Genomic DNA, 12,668 nt, shown 5'->3' with positions numbered 1-12,668 from the left:
GAAAAGATCCTCCCACGTAACCCGTGGTCTTTTCTTCTGGGGAAAAAATGCAAAATTCTACATTTTTGTACATAGGAACTTGAAACCTCTACAGCAGGGTTCTTTGGTATGCTGAATCTGATGGAGTGATTTTCATCAAGATTTCTTGATGTTTTGGGGTATTTCCACCCTTTTTTCAAAAATTGGGCAAGTTCTCTCAGGCTCGTAACTTTTGATGGGTATCATTAAATTTGATGAATTTTACATATTTTGAATAAGCATCAAAATTCGATTTTGATGTATCTATTATCATCGAAACTCCGTTTCTTAGAGTTTTGGTTACTATTGAGCCGTATCGCTCCTTACTTACAGTTTGTTACCAGTAACTGTTTGATTCTAAATATCAAACAGTCAAAGGCTATTGTCATGCAAAAAAAGTCGGCATAATTTAAGAAAAGGGGGAATCGTTCGTTACCAAGAACTCTTAGAAAAAATAGGTTAGCCTTTTCAAAATGTCTCATATACTAAAAAAAAGGTTTTACTAACTGTGGCTAAATGTTTTGCTTCTCTCCCTCTCAAAAACAAGGATTTTTAGTTAGTAATACTAACCCCAAATATCTGCTCAAAATGAAAGCACTTATTTCAGATATACGTAATTTAACGGGAGAGCAAACGAACTTCAAAACAGAAGCAAGCTGATTACTCTCCCCCATGAATTTTTTTTTTTTTGAGTTGACGTGAAATCCAAAAACAGAATTCTACACTTGTCAGAACCTATATATTTGTGAAAAGTAATTTGTATGACCCCCCCCCCCCCATTGACCTCTAATGGGGCAGTTCTCGTGAGGAAAGATGGAATTTTTTTTTTTACGGGATTTTCTTCTTAATGATTAGTTTTTTGTTTGTTTTTTTCAACCGAGTAGGGTAATTTTCACGAAAAATTCAGTTCTTAATATTGTACAGTAAAATTTAGGAATTCTTAGATTTTTTAAAAGACAATATCAGCGTATAAATTGGTATTTATTTTTATTTAAATTTAGTAAAGATTGACCGATTCTATTATGCTACCTCACCTTTTTGGGGTCATTCATGCGAAAAAAAGACAAAGAAAAAGCATTACTGACTAGTCAACTTAAATTAGTTGACTGAGACATACAAATTGACGAACACTGCTCCTTCATTCCACCTGTTTAAAGTACTAAGGTTTAAAGTACGAGGGGCAGTGAAAATGAAACCTGGTTGTTAGACTCATGTGCAGTTATGCCAGGGTTACTATCTGGAAATATATTAAAGGAGGACTTGAGGTTTTTTTTTGTAAAGGAACGAGGACATTTGGTATTTTCGCAATTCTAATAGGTCAAATTTTAACATTGACCAAGCTTAGATGGCTCTGCTTGCATTTCGAAATGCCTTTAACAAAGGACGAAGAGATCTAAGTGCCTTGAAGCTTTGACAGCTAAGTTGCATTATCAAAATAAAATTCATAGTGCTTTCAATGTCGGTATAAATCACCTTTGACTATGTCCTTTATCCTTGCAGAAATATGAGCAGAAACGAAATTGATAAAAGAATTGTGCATTTAAAGAATGGTGATGAAAATATATTCTGCCAATTTGTTTCAGTGTGGGCAGTGCGGAATGTAACTCCGCTCTCCATAGAGGTCATTTCTAGATATCCTACATTAGAAAAGCCCTGTTTTAGTCAACGAAATTTTATACATTTTGTTTAAAAATGTACATTTTTACTGCTATTACTCTTCTTCTGGGGAATCAGGGTTGTGTAAGTATTTAGCACTGTTTAAACAAAGAGCAGAGCAAATCTTTTTTTTTTTTTTTTTTTTTTTTTTTTTTTTTTTTTTTTTTTTTTTTTAAGGGGAGGACAGTGGTTAAAAAAGGATGAAATGCCCCCAAAAGGAGGACGGCCGGTAACCCTGGTTTATGCAGTTTTTGATGGTAGCGAGTACCAAATTTAAAGAAGAAACGTATATATAGCAAATCAGGAAATACAAACTTAAAAATATATGGCATGAGACAGCTCACGGATGTGTATCTTTCTTGCGAAGGTGTAGTTGATACAGAGGATCTACAGATTACTAATGTTTGAATTTCTACGAATGAAAAGCTTTGCAGAATTTAACAAATTATTTTTGCTTGTTTATTCTTACGTATCCACGTGGCAAAACAGTCTGGTGCTGCCCTTAAAACTTCACGATTTTGAAATGATCAAAAGAAATCTCATAGCAAATCGCGTCTTTCTGGCATGAATAGACCTAATGTGGGTACAAAATATATAACATTTTTCATTTTGATATCCATGGTTATTTGAAGCAGGGGCGGATCCAAGGGGGGCTGGGTGGGGTCAAGAATTTGTCTGTTGCCCTCATTCGTATTTACTTACTCTATTTAAAAAAAAAAAACTTCTCAATTATTGGCACCCTTGTCACCCCCCCCCCCCCAGATTTTGCTATAGGTCCACCTTTGCTTTGAAGGTTGTGGTTAATCCACCGCCCAAGACATCTCGAAACACCTACTTAGAATTTCCGTCTTTGACGAAAAATCGTGCCGAATGTTGTAAAAATGTGTGGTTTTTCCCCAATCGAAGCTTTCCCACCTCAGGTTTAAGTTATCAAATTCATCAGGATATTTAGCATTACAGTAGAGCTACACTTGAGGATGTTGGTGGGTTTTTTTTTTGAAGGGTCCACTTGAGTGTAAGTTCTTATCTGTTTGCTATCTGATTTCGTTTTGTATTTATATTACCATATTTATCAAATTAGTTTCATATCTGACATGAAAATTACTCTCCATTATAAAATAATGTAATATAAAAAGATGACTTATTTAATAAACGTAAAGGTCGAGGAGTCCCTTGAACTAACATTTCAATTGAAATTGTAATTAGTACATGTCTCGTTGTTGGTACATATCCCAATTTGAAATTGAGTACAAAATATGTGAAATGTCAAGTGGACATGCCAAGCGACAAAGATATGTTTGAATTTTAATATTTTTGGTCTTTTTCTTTAAGAATGTCAACAAGTTAAGAGACCTTGAATCAAAAGCTATACCTCTTTAAGAAATGTTATAAAAGTGATCTAAGAAATAAGGACTGTTTTAATGATTGTGGTACATGGCTTCAGTGAAGTATCCATGAAAAAAAAAAAAAAAAGTAGGCTTGCAGCTTAGAAGTGGGGCTTTTACTAGGAAGTTGTGACTAAGACTGGCCCAGCTGGAACCGAAAGAACTATTTTTAGAGTTTAAGCGTAGAAAAATAACTTTTTATGAGTTCCTGGAGAGCTTCACGAATGTGAACAGTCTAACCAGAACTGTGACTGCGAGTAGCGTTGCAGCGTGACCTCTAGGGGGTTTTACGCCACTCTAGGAAACTATAGCCTAGAAAATGACACCGTGTTAGAGTTTAACTTACCTTGTTAGTTTTATTAGCAAGAATGTTGCATGCGATGAAGATGTAAAAAGTAGAATAGCCAAAGCAAAGGGTGTGTTTTCACTGTTGAAGAAAGTTTGGAATAATAGGTATATAATTCTTAGAACTAAGATTAGAATACAAGGAGACATGATAATGATGATGGTCTGTTGTGACTGAAACGTGGGTGCTTTGGAAGGGCGAGGAAGGTGTGATAGATGTTTTAAGAGGAACCGTATAAGGATAGTTTCTAGTACTCGGTTGAGTGACTGTATAGGACTATATGGACTAGGACTATAATGACCTCTAGGACTATAAGGAGCACAAAGTGAAGGTGGCTAGGTCAGGTTCTAAAGGATACTAGGCTGTTAAAAATTGCGCAGTATGGTAATCCGGGTCGGGCCGAACAAAAAAACAAGACCTTTTCGACTGGAGTGGCAAGAGGTAAAAAGAAAATATTGATAACAAGTTGGTATTTCATGAGAGGGAGAAAGAGGCCAATCTCTGAATAGGGTAGGGTGAGGATGAGTGTGTGCAGCTACCTTGGCCTTGGCTAGATGGAGGCGCGATGAGTTAACAGTAATAGTAGTACACCTATTGAGTCTACAAAGGAGTTGTAACTGTAGAGCAGGATAACATTCTGCCCTTATATTATCTAAAATAAGATATTCAAGTAATTTTCTGCACTTTGGGGTTGAGAGGGGTTTGAGACCCCCTGGTAAATTCCATGTCAAAAAGTCCGTCGACTTATCTCTTAAGAGAAGATCCCTTGGCTTGTCAGAAACAACCTGATCTAGAATTGCCAGCAAGGTGAAACATACCGAATATTTCGTGGTAATGGTTCCACTCTTGATTCTATATGCAAAATTTATATTTTAAATTCACCGATAAAAAATTTTTAGTACGAGAAAATTTACATAATTTTATAAAAAGTTGGAATAGGGTATGTGATATTTGTGAAAGTTGCCCTAAGAAATTCAAAATGTCTGAGAATCCAGGAATCTACAAAGTTCCGAGATTCTATATTTTCCTGAGAGAGATGGTCGTAAATAGTTTTACGCCAAGAGGCGATTACATCGGATCATAGGTCGTAAAGGCTCATTCGAACGGAAATTTATAGTTTTAGTGCCGTGTTTACGTTGCAAAAGAGATCACGTCGTAGAAAAGTGGTAGTTTCTGCAATTTCCTTCGGTGAGCAACTTCGAATCATACTAAGTTGCTATAGACCTATTTAAGTAGCCTTCCAGTTTCAGAGGCCTTGGAATGGGGGTGCATTCGTCCCTAAGAAAACCGATGCAGTCCGAAATCAACCTTTGCTGTAGATCCTTTACTCATTAGAACTCAGGGTTATGCCATATTGATCCATAGTTGCGCAACAAAGGTAGGCTAGTGGATTTTTTGTAGGGGGGAGGGGGGGGGGGTAGTTCAAATTTTGGAACTTAAAGCCCACATCTGAAAATTTTGTTTTCAGATAAATATGAAGGAGTGATTTAACCCCTAGTTTCTCTTCAAATTCAGGAATTTATTTGGATGAAGCGTTTAATATGGGTGTTCCGTTGACAGATACCTCTTTATAACGGTTATGTTGGATAAAAAGTTAGGGTGGATAGCCAGATCCTTCTCATATTTAGGATATCCTTGGACACAAAATTAAAAATGAACAATAATAAAAACAATTGTTTTCCAAATGGAAGTACAGAGAGATATTAAAACGGAATACAAACAGAAATTGTCATGTTTATGATGCAAGGGATGGTAAATGGGTAGGCTCCTGTCCCCTCGGTCGCTCGATTTTGTGCACCAGTTTCACTGTTTTCTAACGCTTCTAGAATAAATGCTTTTGACAAGAATATTGTGAAAAGAATTTGTTTTTATCACAGTGCGAGGAGGAATGGGTTTATGTATTCGTATTTTCGTTAAAGAATACAATTTTTAGTTCATATACTAGTAAAGGCAATCGGTAAAGCAGTGAGTTGAGGGGGTGGTATTATTGCTATAAGTTTCTTTGTCACTGTTTACTTTCATTTGAAAAAAAAAATCTTTTGTCATGTAATGTTAAGTTGGCATGGTGTATGATTTCGTTTAATGAGTACCACGGGAAGATTTGTTTTCTCTGGTTTATTTTTGAATTGGCAAATATCCGTTGCATTGTTTTTCGATTGACCTTAAAAACAGTAGAAACAATTTGCTTCCTCCTTAGCTTTAAATTCGGATAAAACAGAGGACGGTCGATAGGTAGCGTTGTAGCCAGAAACTTCTGCTTTACAGGAAAGGGGGTTGGGGGTTGGGGTCCAATCCATTTTATCCATTTCCAGGAGGGGGGGGGCCAACTACATATGGAGTAGTTTTTAAAAGTCATTAAAGTGTCATAGATAAGAAGATTATTTGAGATAAATAGGAGATCTTTTGTGTATTTTTCATACTTTCGGGTTGTTTTCACATTTTGGAATTGAGAGGGTTGCCACCAGGTCAAAGATAAAACCACTAACATCTTTAGAAAAAATCACTAAATGACTAAAAAATCACTAAATAATAACTTGCTGGTTTGCTTCTTGAAAGCAGCAGATACACACATTTTACGCTTATGAATTGCCATAACTCCGACCGAAAGATTAGCGGAATCTGATAAGACAGGGAACTCAAGTTTGTCTACCTCCTAAGAGAAGGAAACAAAACATACAAGAAAGAGCAACCTACACTGTCTATCTATCTCTTTTTATTTTTGCTTTGCATTGGTCTTAAGATAAGACTTGGTTTTGCAAAAACAGAATAAAAAACATTTATTGCATCTTTACCTCTTTGTTTTGCTTTTTGTTTTGTTTATTTATCTTAATTAAATCCAAATTTTAATAAATTAAAAGTTCAGCTAAGTTTAAACTTACTTTGAATTCTTATGCTTCTGCTCATTGACGCTGCACTGCCAATGGCTCTAGTAGTTTTAGTTCCTATTATGCCCGTCTTGAAGCGTCAAAGGTTCCCTTCTATTCTGTTTACTATTTTCTCTACTTCATGGTCTATGGAAATCCTCTTTATTTCCTTGTGGTAATATAAGGTCTTATCTTGCGTTTAAGGTTCCGAAAGAGAAAGATGAGATGATTGAGAAAGAGTTTAATCGATCTCTAGAAGCTACCAGTTATATTTCTCATCAGTTGGACTTGAATATGGTCAACGGAAAGCCAGTCTCTCTGGGACAGGCTTTGGAGTGGGTCATTAAAGCCCAAGAAAAAAGCGTCAAAGAATCTCAGGTTGCCCATTTGTCGAAAATCGCGGAACTTCAAGAGCAGCTGAAGGGTAAACTCAAAGAAGTAAGTGGAATTGGCATAAGTCATTATTGTTAATTATCCCAGATTAATTATTATATTCATGTCAACAATTAGCATACAGTATTAAAGATAAATACGTTCATTTTGATTCATTTTCAAAGTACCGATGCCCTGGCACAATTGAAACACTTTTCTTCTTTTTACAGCATCTGTGAATTGAGTTTTTCTCAACGCTGTCATGGCCTATGATTTTTTCACATAATAAACTGACTTATCCATGTGATGGTGATTTTTAGACTGTTCGAATAAAGGTTTTTCACCCAAGAAACGGGTTCTTGGGCTGCAGGTGGCCTATCACTCTGAAACTAATTGAGATAAAGGATTAAATAATGTTATGAAGATAATTTCTTTGACCGTTCTGCTTTTCATTTATAATTGAAGCTACAGTAATGAAAAACGGGCAATTTTTATTAATAAAACAGTAAAAATAAAATAAAACATTATTTATGAAAAAAGGTAATTATAGAGTCCGAATATTTTGACTTTAAATCTGGAAGACTTTATAAAAAAACAACAATAACAGAAACTAGTTTAAAGAAAACATAAAAAAAAAAACAAGAAACACACAAACTCTATCCAAAAACAAGAGGGGAATGAAACTTACATTTAAACAAAAATGGAAGTTGTTTTTTTTAATGCGATTTTACTTCCGTCTTCTTTTTGTTTGCATTTCTGTATTTTTCATTGTTTTTATGTGTTCTATTTAAACGATTTTTTACCCGTTCACAAGGGCTCCCGGATGTGAAGGTAAAATATTCGAACTTTTATAAATGTTTTTGTATCAATATTTTTGTTTTATAAAAATAATTTTATTTCACCGTTTTTATATATTTTTGTTTCAGTTTTGCGACTATTAAAGTTATTGTACTCTCAAATAAATTATTCTTTCGATTTTTCTACAGTATTGTATCAATATTTGTGACAATTTAAACTCCTCTTGAAGGAGTTAAAGGACCTGCTTCTCAAGATTATCTTTGCTGGGAGCTTTTTCAAAGTGTGTACTTATTGTTGGATGAAGCTTTCATACATAATTTATTGCGGCTCCGTGCCTAATTAAAATTAAAATTAGGGCCCCCCCTGCCCCAATCCTTTTTTTCAAATACATCTAATAAAAATTAAGAGATATCCATTTGATTCGGCATAGTAAAAAGGTTTAGTAATCATACCTATGGTAACGATACCCTCCGCAAGCGCCTGGGAAAGGGCTGTAAGTTATGCAACTTTCCCAAAGTTTGCATATTATATTTGTTATCAGGAAATATACAGAAATTTGAGGTATTTCTTCTGGGGGGGGGGGTATTTTCTAATTAAAATTAGAAAAGAAAACAGTCTGGATACAGATTTTAACTCCATTTTTGCAGATTGTAAATAGAGGGAGGGAAGAAGAGAGAAATACGGAGTGAGAGTGAGCAAATGGGGCTCGTACTTGGTTTATAAAGGGGGGGGGGGGAGGTCACTTACTTCTGTTTAGTTTCCGCTTACTGTTACTTGAATATGTTAATAAAGTGACAAAAGTCGTTACAACCACACAAATAAGTATTGTGAAGTAGCAAAAAATAGATAATTACAGCTACAAAACTACCAATTTCCTTTAATATTTATGATACTTTTTGTAACACGAGAATACTATTTAAAAAAAAAGGAAAGGCTTAAAAAAAATCACGGCAGGACTAAAAGAGCGTCAAGGGTGTTATACTGTATGTCAAACAACAGCACTTTAAGTATTCTCCATTTGTCTAAGCTAATCACTAACGCCTTCTATTAAAGAACGAAATTTCGGGAAAAATAGGTCAATGGAAAACAGTAAGAATAGCGGTCTACAAAAACTAATATTTTTCTCTGAGACTGCTCAGAGGATTTGCATTTGGCCTAGATTTATAGTAAATACCTTATAATATCGTGTTTACTTTACTTAGGCTTAGTCTGACTCTAATCTAAGAACATTGGTTTGTATAGTGAATAGACTAAGTATAAAATGAAATCAATGGTTGATTGAAGCTAAAACGGTTCCATAATGCGACATCTATTTATTTTTAGTCATTGGCTGTTAAAACCAAGATTGTAACTATGCATGGCAAATATGAATCACTCAGAGAAGAAGCAGAAAAGACTAAGAATATTCAAGACTTGTTTCAATCGAGGGTTTTCGCGCGTCTCCTGAGCCAACTTCATGACGAATGGGACTCACTTCAGGTTAGCTCTTTCTCCTTGGTTTCATCCTATTAAAAACGGAAGATTGTATATCACATTTTTTTTAATTTTAGTGGACAGTGCAAATAAGGTTTTAGCAAGAAAAGTTCTCGAGGAAGTAATTAAAATAGAAAAAATCGCTTTTATATTAGTAGATAAAACACTCCTGGCCCATAAAACATACACAGTTGATAAAAAAAAAACTGCGTTTTTGAGTCCCAATTTACCCCCCCCCCCCCCCGAAATAATCTTTCCGAAAATGATTCTTCTGACCTAGTTCAGGAGAGGGGGTTTTCTATGAGTGATCATCCAGTCTTCTCACCTTCTCCTATTTGATATTTTGGCCTGAGGGCAGATTATTGAGCCTTCAGACCCCTTCCTAGTAAAATAGGCTCATATAATATTTCCTAACCATAGGTGCTTTCAATCTCCTTTGAATTGCGACTCTGCAGTTGGGGTTGGACTCGAGTGGCGTTCAGATCTGGGGAACTTCGATTGCTCTTAGAATTTCCCAGGACAAATCCCTTAAGGACTCCTAGGGGCACAATTAGTTTGTTAACGGGTAATTAATTTGTTGACAGACGATTCTGCGGGAAATCAGCTGCAGAATCCAATCACACTACAAAGTTTAGATGGATTCAATTGAACACCTCGATGTAACTTGATTCGATTCTAACTTAACTTGAATCCATTTTCTCATAAATATTTGGAAGACTTTATAGCGTCTTGGTATGTACCTAATTTCGGTCTAAATTGGAATACGAAGAAGATACTTACGAATTTAAAATAAAACAAAAACAATTAACGAATTTTGTTTCCGTTCAGAAACGATATAAACTTACCAATTGGAACCAGGAGCGACCCTTCAAATGGAATTCCATAGGACTTCCTCTGTTTTCATTAAGGCGGTAGTAATGGGCAGTTATATGGCTCGAATTGGTATACTATATGGTGGTCCAAGATACATAAGAGACATGGAAGGAGCAATAGTGGCTCGTCAACCTGGGTCTTGGAGCCTCGAGGCTGACGACAACCAAAAGCAAGAAATTCGGTTTTTGAAAAAGCAAAAAATAGTTTAATATCAAGTAAACAAACTTAAACTACGGTAGCATTCTCTGCACGGTACTGCGGGGTTCGGGAGTTGGATTCCAGCTGCCGCAAGGTTGGACGACAAGGTACCTGTCCCTGTGATAAAGACCCAGCGAGTGGAATTTCAATTTCCCCTCTTATGCGCCACCAATGGCTCAGGAGGAACTTTATCCTTTTAACTTCAAAAGCATAATAGATGTAACCAGATGTAACCTAGGTATTGAGGATGTAGCCCATATTCTCACCGAGTGCCAGAAACTTTCTCTTTTATGGGAAATTTTTTTTGAGGGTGGTAATTTGGTGTGCCCGGGGATCATTAAAACGACTGTAAAAAGATCAATCAGGCAGTTATGTAATTATGTAAATGAAGCGCAGACATCAATGAGTGAAATTTGATATTTATTTATGTTATTTTTCTTGTGGAGTGTGATTAAGAATACTGTTCTGTATGGCCTGTTTTTTTTTGGCTTATAATAAATTATTATTATTATTATTATTATTATTAATGGCTCTCAACAGCGGTCTATAGTGACCGCAAGTCATAATACTTCCGGGTAATATCTTTTTTTTATATGTACGTAATGAAAAAAGGCTGAGATGGCTAGGCCACGTTTGACGAATGAAGAATGAAAGGCTGTTGAAAACTGTGCTTTTTGAGATTCCTGCTAAGGTTAAACGAAAATTAGGACCTCTTCGAACGGTGTGAAAAGAGGTCACTACTTCATGGGAGGAACTAAAGGCTCTGAACAAAGTGGGGCGAAGGAGGGTTGGCTAAGGGCAGCCTGGTGCTGCAATTAGCTTTTTTAAGGGTAGTAGTGTAGTTATTTGTATAAAAATGATTTGTCGGGTGAGCAAAATACTTGTATGTCATGGAAGATGAAACAAAATATACTTAGTGTCGTGTAACAAATTACCGAATACAAAGATTGCAGATAAATTCTGTTTTTGGTGCATGTCGGTTGAGCTGTTACCTCAAATCAAAACACATAGCTTGTATGGGGGGGGGGGTTGAGGCAAATCAGAAAATTATTTTTTTGTTGAAGAACGTATACATCATGTTTTGGGCAATTATGATTTTCCGTCATCAGTGCAAATGCTGCTTGAGTTAAAGTTAGATTTATGGCGCTATAATGAAGTTTGAATTATCTTATATTTTCTAGGAAGCTGTACAAAATATTGAAAAGCAACTTGAAGAGTTAGAAGCTAACCCACCATGCGATGTCTATATGAGTTCCAACGACCGTCAAATATTTGACTGGCATTGTGCCAACCTTGAGTTTGCCAACGCCACCCCACTTACCAACCTCAGCTTGAAACACTGGGATCAAGATGATGACTTTGAATTATCAGGAAGTCATCTAACTGTTAGGAATGGTTACAGCTGCGTTCCAATTGCTCTGAGTGAGGGGTTGGATATTCGTCTTAGCAATCCAGTTAATGTAATAAAGTATGATAGCGACGGTGTGGAAGTTACCTATACCACGAAGAATAACATGCGAGGCGTTCTTCGAGGTCAGTTTTATCTATTGTAATCTTGCAGGTTTATACATTAGGATTTCACGCACTTTTAGCTGAAGCTGAGAGATTTGCAAAAAGGTTTCCCGCTAACAGTTTAAACGAAGTGAAAATGTAGAAAAATGGGTAGGTCAATAATGTTTCAATAAGATAGTGAAAAAATTATAAAAAAGCTTTTTACCACTAATAATAATGAAGTCTTAATATTTTGGCTTTACGTCCGTAAGGCTTTATCAACGGAAAAAAGGAAAAAAACAAAAAAAAACAAAGCAAACTAAATTAAACAACACATAAAGATAAGAAAAACGACAAACCACAAACGATAAAAAACTCACGTCTTAAAAATGTACTATATTCCGATACCAATATGTTTGTTTCATGGTAATAATTATCATGTTGGGCATGATTAAGATGCGAAATTTTTATCGGTTTTTTTTTTTTTTTTTATTTAATGTTTTGTTTTGTTTGTTTTGTTGTTGTTTTTTTCATTGGTAAAGGCTCCCGGACATGAAGCCAAAATATCTGGACTTTTTTTATTATTACTGTCAAAAGACTTTTTGTAATTTTTACATTGCCTTATTGAAATATCACACCTCTTTTGTATCTTTTCATTTTATTTTAATTGCAAATGGAAAGGCGGCGTTGTCTAAGAAATTATTTTTCATTAACAAGAGTGAAAAGAAATTGAAAATAATTATGTTATATTTCGTTTTATTTCAACCATTGATTTGACCAGTTTATTGTAATATTTAGTATAGAAAAAAAAATTCTCATTTGATTTATATGTGGATTCAGGAAACATCAGTCAAAAACCAAAACAAGATCCAGTGATTAGCTGATGACGAGCGAGGAAGTGATTCAGTTCAGTTCAATAATTTTATTCCTGCCAAATGACTGTAAAAAAAAGATAAAAGAAAAAAACAAAATAAATAACTAAAATTAAATATTAAGTAAGAAAACCAAAATGTAAAGAAATTAGACTACCTGGAATCATGAGGCTGATACAGTTTTTGCCATGTTGGCAACGAAAGGCATAAAAGAGGGGCACATAATGCTTCAACAAGGTCATTATCTGAAGCCAAAAGACGCTCACGTAACGAACAACTAGTGCTTTAAAATGTAAACGGAAGATCAATAAAGCAGATACAA

General features: G+C 35.3%; 1 protein-coding gene across 3 annotated transcripts in view; it reads left to right on the top strand.

The window, feature by feature from the left end:
- Su(var)3-3 (lysine-specific histone demethylase Su(var)3-3) overlaps positions 1-12,668 on the top strand; it is a 69,328-nt gene that overhangs the window by 35,986 nt on the left and 20,674 nt on the right. For all 3 annotated transcript variants that reach the window (XM_089105611.1, XM_089105610.1, XM_089105609.1), the window contains exons 8-10: positions 6,474-6,707; positions 8,763-8,918; positions 11,165-11,516. In XM_089105611.1, the coding sequence (XP_088961737.1) occupies positions 6,474-6,707; positions 8,763-8,918; positions 11,165-11,516 (742 nt within the window). The remainder of the gene's footprint in view (positions 1-6,473; positions 6,708-8,762; positions 8,919-11,164; positions 11,517-12,668) is intronic.

This window comes from Artemia sp. Qi Xiang Cuo, chromosome 19 (genome assembly GCF_049724085.1).
Source record: "Artemia sp. Qi Xiang Cuo chromosome 19, ASM4972408v1, whole genome shotgun sequence".
In the NCBI taxonomy this organism is placed as follows: domain Eukaryota; kingdom Metazoa; phylum Arthropoda; class Branchiopoda; order Anostraca; family Artemiidae; genus Artemia; species Artemia sp. Qi Xiang Cuo.
Note: the sequence above shows the minus strand (reverse complement) of the source record. Positions and strands in the feature narration are given on the sequence as shown.